Genomic DNA, 6,804 nt, shown 5'->3' on the forward strand with positions numbered 1-6,804 from the left:
ATTTGTAAATTCGATTGAAATGTTGTGCTTTACGTTTGGCTTTCTCGCTGGTTTTGGTATGTCCATCAGTTACGTCACCTCAATCGTCAGTGTGTCGTTTTACTTTGAGAAGAAACGGGCTCTTGCAACGGGGCTCTCGGTTTGCGGATCGGGAATCGGTACCTCCGTTTTTGCCCCCTTGCTCGAATACTTGATTGATTTGTATGGCTGGAGGGGCACCATGTTGGTTCTTGGTGGCATCGTCTCCAATGTGATAGTGTGTGGCGCCTTACTGAGGCCGCTAAAATATAACAGCAAGAAAAACCACGATAAAACAGCAATGGATAACTTATCAAAGATCTCAAAACGAAATACCCTGTTGAATTCCACTTTAGATGAGGGATTTTCATCCCGAAGTTATGATGCTCAATTAACATATGATTCCGATATGGCAAATTTAACCGTGTCAAACTCAGTTGTTCAATTACCTACGTATATACAGCTGAAAAGAGCCAGTCTTTCACACGAAGTCTTTCATAAGCTGCGCAACAGCACAAACCATGGCGGTGATGTTCGCGTTGTGCTCGGAGAACCGAATGTCAAGCAAACAACATCATTTCCCGATTCTTTTTCTACAAATAAAATCGTCAACGGACCGTATTACATGTCGGATGTTCTCCCGGAGAAAAACAAAGATGTCTGGCAGCAGAAGACATCCGCTACCAAACAGAAGCCTTCAGCATGCAGCCAGCAGAATATTGTTCACCGGAAGGATATCTTTTACCGAGGGAACCTGCTCAAACTTTCCCTCGAACAGAAGTCGAGTAGTTGTCCAGAAATTTCACATTTAGTCGGAACGGTTAATGACCAAGACAACACCAGTGACTTCCTGGACTGGTGTGAAATACTCAAATCTCAAAATATCAGTAAACATATGAAGAAATTGCTAAGAACGATGGTTAATCGTTCGATTCTCACTCATCCCGTCTTTATTTTATTTGTCATATCAAACTTTATATTTTTCTTCTGGAGTGATATTCCATACATATATATCGTCGATCAAAGTGTGAAGAAAGGAATTCCGCAACAGAAAGCTACATATTTAATTTCTGTCTTTGGACTGGTCAGTACTGTTGGACAAGTCGTTTTTGGATTTGCTGGCGACAGAGTCCAATCTCAATTGACGTTTCTCTATGCCGTCTCTACTATGTTGTCGGGTGTGTCTATCATTTTCATGCCGCTGTGTCTGACTTACGGATCTTTGAGTGCGGTGTCAGCATTATTTGGATTCTTTTCAAGTGCCAACAATTCTTTATGTACCATCCTGCTAGTAGAATACCTGGGACTGGATAACCTCACCACTGCTTATGGTTTGATGCTTCTATACCAAGGAATTGCAAACCTGTTGGGGCCACCTGTGGCTGGTAAGTTTTGCTTTTTTATTCATGGTGCTGTTATTGTCGTTGTTGTTGTTTAACCTCCAAGTAATCCCTGACTAGACTAACCTATGTCCATCATCATTATCATCATTTAACGTCCATCTTCCATGTTGGCATGGGTTGGATGATTTGACAGGAGTTGGCTAGCCGGAGGACTGCACCAAGCTCCACTGTCTCTTTTTACATGATCTTTATGTTTGGATGCCCTTCCTTAAATGCCAACCACTTTGCAGAGTGGACTTGGTGATTGCTACATGGTACCACCACCGGTGAGGTCTGTTTTAGCATAGTTTTCATGGCTGGATGCCCTTCCTAACGACAACCACTTTATAGAGTGGACTGGATGCTTGTTATATGGCACCAGCACTGGTGAGGTCTGTATGGCAGGATCACAGGAATTCCACCCATGACACTCATGTCTTTTTAAGAGTTTTTGTCTAGGGTCACATTATCTAACATATCTCCTTTCATCATGTAACAACTGTAGGGTATAATTACCAGGGCTGTGGAGTCAGAGCTGGAGTTGTGGAATAGAGTTGGAGTCAAAAACAAGGGATAGCTAGAGTCGGAGTCAGAGTCGGTAAAACTGTACCGACTCTGATTCCAACTCACAATGTCCTTATTCTTTAATATAAACCAGTTATAACATATAGGCCTACTCAAAGTACAAGCGTATGCATAAGCTTTATATTCAAATTGACTGGATCCAGCCTCTAACACCTACCCAACAATGTCTTTCTAAACTAAATTATCACATCATGGAATCTTAATGGAAAACTTTTGTTAAACCCATGCTTGAAATTTGGTGCCATTGGGTGTGGTAGCACACCCAATACAACTACCACCATATGCCATTAGGCTCTTCTAATATCAAAAGCACTCTATCCATCGTTGAATCTCCATAACACTTCTAATTTAGTTTCTAATGTTACATTTTCTTCTGTTTTCATAACCTCACACAACAGTGGTACACAATGTATGTCTGGTTAGTTCTGAATCTTGCAGACTTCAAACTAGTTCACCACTCAGCAGTTTTTGTATTAATTCATACACTTGCCATTCCTGACATATATATTCATTTGTATATTTGTACCAATTTGTTTTAATTTTCCTTTAATACCACTCATAAAATGCCAACATTAAGACAACTTGTTACAAGAAAAAAACCCACAAAGAAAACATTTTGAGTTTGGTGCATTGAAAAATGTGGAGTTTATTTTTATGAGAAATTTTAAGTGGATTAATAAAGATAAAACAAATCCTGCCTTAGAATGCCACTAATTTCTTTCTATTAAATGCAATTTTGGTTTGTACTTTAGTTTTCCTTGTAGAGATAGAAAGAGGATGTATAGGGATGTTTAATATGTCCTAATAAATGTATGTAGTATAAGAAAAAAATGTAATCTTTTATCATAGACCTGTAGTGTATTCTGTTGCTGCTATCCTTCCATACTTCTAGTTCTTCTTTCAGCTACTTGCACACACCCTCAGTTCAATACACACACACATGGCTACATGAATATCTTATTCAATTTGGCCTTGTTCAGTCATTACACAGCTGTTGGTTATAAATCTCTCTTGTCATGCCGAGAGTAATTGGATCTGACTGACCAACATATTCACACTTCCTTGTTCTCTGTCATCTCCGAAACAATATTTCCCTTTCTCAAGTTTAGTCTCTTCGTCTTTCACCACAAAACCCGTTTCCCATTGTAATAACTGATGTACAACTTCATCTTGTCTTTACAAACAATGTGCCACAAGTGTGTTTTATTTGATGGTTTCTGTTCATAATATTATACTTCCATAAGACCGTGAGCTGGCAGAATCGTTACTGCACCATGCAATATGCTTAGAGGCATTTCATCTGTCTTTATATTCTGAGTTCAAATTCCGCCGAGGTCTGCTTTGCCTTTCATCCTTTCGGGGTCAATAAAATAGGTACCAATTGAACACTGGGGTCAATATAACTGACATAACTCCTTCCACAAAATTGCTAGCCTTCTGCCAAAATTTGAAACAAGATGGCCAACTGGCAGAATTGATAGCATGCCAAGCAAAATGCCAAGTGACATTCCATCAGTCTTCATGTTCGGAGTTCAAATTCTGCCCAGGTCTACTTTGCCTTTCATCCTTTCTGGGGCCAATAAAATAAGTATCAGTTGAATATTGGGGTCGATGTAATCAACTTACCTGCTGCTGGGAAATTGCTGACCTGGTGTCAAGATTTCAAAAATCCAATATTTTGTTCTTTTACTGTCTTTTACTTGTTTCAGTCATTTGACTGCAGCCATGCTGGAGCACCGCCTCAAAAGGTGTAAGCCTAGTACTTATTCTATCAGTCTCTTTAGCTGAACCACTACGTTACGGAGACATAAACACACCAACATCGATTGTCAAGTGATGGCAGGGGAACAAACATATACGCACACACACAAATATATACGTTTATATGTGTATATATATATACATACAAATATATATATATTTGTATATACGTCAAAGACTTTCCGTATTCCCGAGCGTCATACTAATATATACTTTTGTTATTTACACCACCTGTCCTCGTCTGTTGTTATTTTTTGTATATTCTCCCATATATATATATATATATATATATATATATATATATACTATGGGCTTCTTTCAGTTTTTGTCTACCAAATCCACTCACAAGGCTTTGGTCGGCCTAAGGCTAAAGTCGAAGACACTTGACCAAGGTGCTATGCAGTGGGATTGAACCCAGAACCATGTGGTTGGGAAGCAAGCTTCTTACCACACAGCCATGCCTGTGCCTATTGTTTAATATTGAATGTGAACATCCTTGTTTCAGAAAAATTGGTGATCTACCATGGCTTTGGAACCAAAGATTCCAGAAAAACATCAGTGTTGTACCAGTATTATAATTCTTGTTTTCTCTTCTTCCAGTGTGTTTTTTTTTTCTTTATAAATTTTTTCTTTTCTTTTTTCTTTTTCTTTTTAGGTTTTTTATGCGATACCTACGGGAGTTATGATTACAGCTTTTACGCCTCCGGAGCGTTTGTCATTCTGTCAGGCCTGATACTCATACCGACTCCTTATTTACGCAGCTGGGTTCTCACAAAACAGAAAAAGGAGACCCAGAACAAAACCCAACAGCAAGAACCTTCCACATCGAAGTTAATCAAACGCAAGGTTTTGTCTCAGATGGAAACGGTTGTTTGAAGAATACATCAAGAAAACAAAGAAATTAACAAACGAAGCAGAAAAACAAAAAATTAATTAAAAAGAAAACGGAAAAAAATACATATAATCAAATCGGTGAAAAAAAATATATTAAAAAAAAAGTTTCAAAAATAAATAAAACAACCATAATAATAATAATAATAATAATAATAATAATAATAATAATGAAGATGATAACGGCTACGACAGCAAATGCTTAAGGAATATCCACCCAAACAGCGGAACATATATATATATGTAAATTCTTAATGAGCACAATTATCAGTTTTTTTTTTTTTTTGTTTTTAAAAAAATATAATAACGGAAAGTTAAATAAAACCACAAAAAAAATAATAATAATAATGATGATGATAATGATAATAAATACATTAATTTGTGGCTAAATTCTGTCCATTTTTATTTCTTGTTGGACATTGCAACACTTACATCTACAACGACAGCAACTACAACAACAACAACCACTACTACTACTACTACTACTAGTACAACTACATCAGAAACTACAACTACTACTACTACTACTACTACTACTACTACTACTACTACTACCACTACACCAGCGACTACAATAACAGTAATAACTACTTTCACTACTACCACATCAGTAACTACAACTAACTACTATTCCTACTATGTCAGCAACTACAACAACTACAACAACATATATATATTCATGTGTGTGTGTGTGTGTACATATATATATATATATATATATATATATATAATGTATAATTACATATATATGTATATGTATATATATATATATATGTATATATATATATATGTATATATATATGTATATATATATATATAATGTATAATTATATATACATGTACATGTGTGTGTGTATATATATATATATAAATATATATATATATATATATAAATATATATATATATATATATAATGTATGTATGTATGTTCGTATGTATGTATATATGAAATCAAAAACTGGCGGATTTCTTCCAGTTTATGAAAAAAAAAAAAGTGAAAAAATATTACAAAACAAAAATAAAACAAGAAAAGGACAAAAAAGAAAAGAAGAGCAGCACAATTGCTTTTTTTTTATTATTATAAACTACCACTACTACTACTACTACTACTACTAGCAATAATAATGATGATGATGATGATGATGATGATGCCCTGGTAGCAAATGATTTCATCTATTTGCTACCCGGGTAAAGGATGAGAGGGGACAGTACAAACACTACAAATAATAATAATAATAATAATAATAATAAAAATAACAATAATAGTAAAAATGATTCTTGTATTTGCCACCAGGGGAAAGAATGAGAGGGGAGACAATACAAACAATACAAATAATAATAATAAAAATAATTATAAAGTCACTACATCGATACCACTACTTCTATAAATGCTGCTGCTATAACTACTACTACTACTACTACTACTACTACTACTATTACCACCACTAAGAACAACACTACAATTACTGCAAAAGTTGATACACTAATACAACTACTACTTCTACTACAACTACTGCTATTTTTTACTACTACTACTTCTACTACTACTACCACCACCACTACCACTTCTGCTATTTCTACTACTACTTCTACTAATACTAATACTACTGCTGCTGCTGCTGCTGCTACTGTTGCTGCTGCTACGGGTGTAAAAAACTGGCTATTTTTTAATCTCGGAATCGGATCGGAAAAAAAAAAATAAATAAATAAAAAAAAAAGAGAGAGAAACAAAAAAAAAAAAAAAAAAAAAAGACAACAGAGAAAATAATTAAAAAAAAAAGAAATCTAAAATGTACAGAGAACAATTATTTCATGTTTCCACTGCAATATTATCTTGTCTAATGATATTCAAAACTCTATTATTACATCACTTTTTGATATCACACTATATATAATATAATATTACTAATTCTGTTATACATACATGTATATATATACATATATATATATATATATATATATATATATATATATATATATGTATAAATATATATACATATATATATACTATATATATGTATGTGTGTATCTATATATATATATATATGTATATATGTGTGTATATATGTATATATGTGTATATATGTCTCTCCACTTTTTATTATAAAGTTTAACAGTTTTATCTAATTATATGACTTTTAGCAGTTTTTATTTTTTTTTTGTGAT

General features: G+C 34.3%; 1 protein-coding gene across 9 annotated transcripts in view; it reads left to right on the plus strand.

Annotated features, from left to right (window-relative positions):
* LOC106868625 (monocarboxylate transporter 12) overlaps positions 1-6,394 on the plus strand; it is a 57,351-nt gene extending 50,957 nt beyond the window's left edge. For all 9 annotated transcript variants that reach the window (XM_014913969.3, XM_089339091.1, XM_014913970.3 and 6 more), the window contains 2 exons: positions 1-1,403; positions 4,402-6,394. The exon at positions 1-1,403 is cut by the window's left edge and continues 527 nt beyond it. In XM_014913969.3, the coding sequence (XP_014769455.1) occupies positions 1-1,403; positions 4,402-4,622 (1,624 nt within the window). In that variant the 3' untranslated portion in view covers positions 4,623-6,394. The remainder of the gene's footprint in view (positions 1,404-4,401) is intronic.
* Positions 6,395-6,804: the final 410 nt, after the last annotated feature.

The sequence above is a fragment of the Octopus bimaculoides genome, chromosome 21 (genome assembly GCF_046866305.1).
Source record: "Octopus bimaculoides isolate indiv1 chromosome 21, ASM4686630v1, whole genome shotgun sequence".
NCBI lineage: Eukaryota > Metazoa > Mollusca > Cephalopoda > Octopoda > Octopodidae > Octopus > Octopus bimaculoides.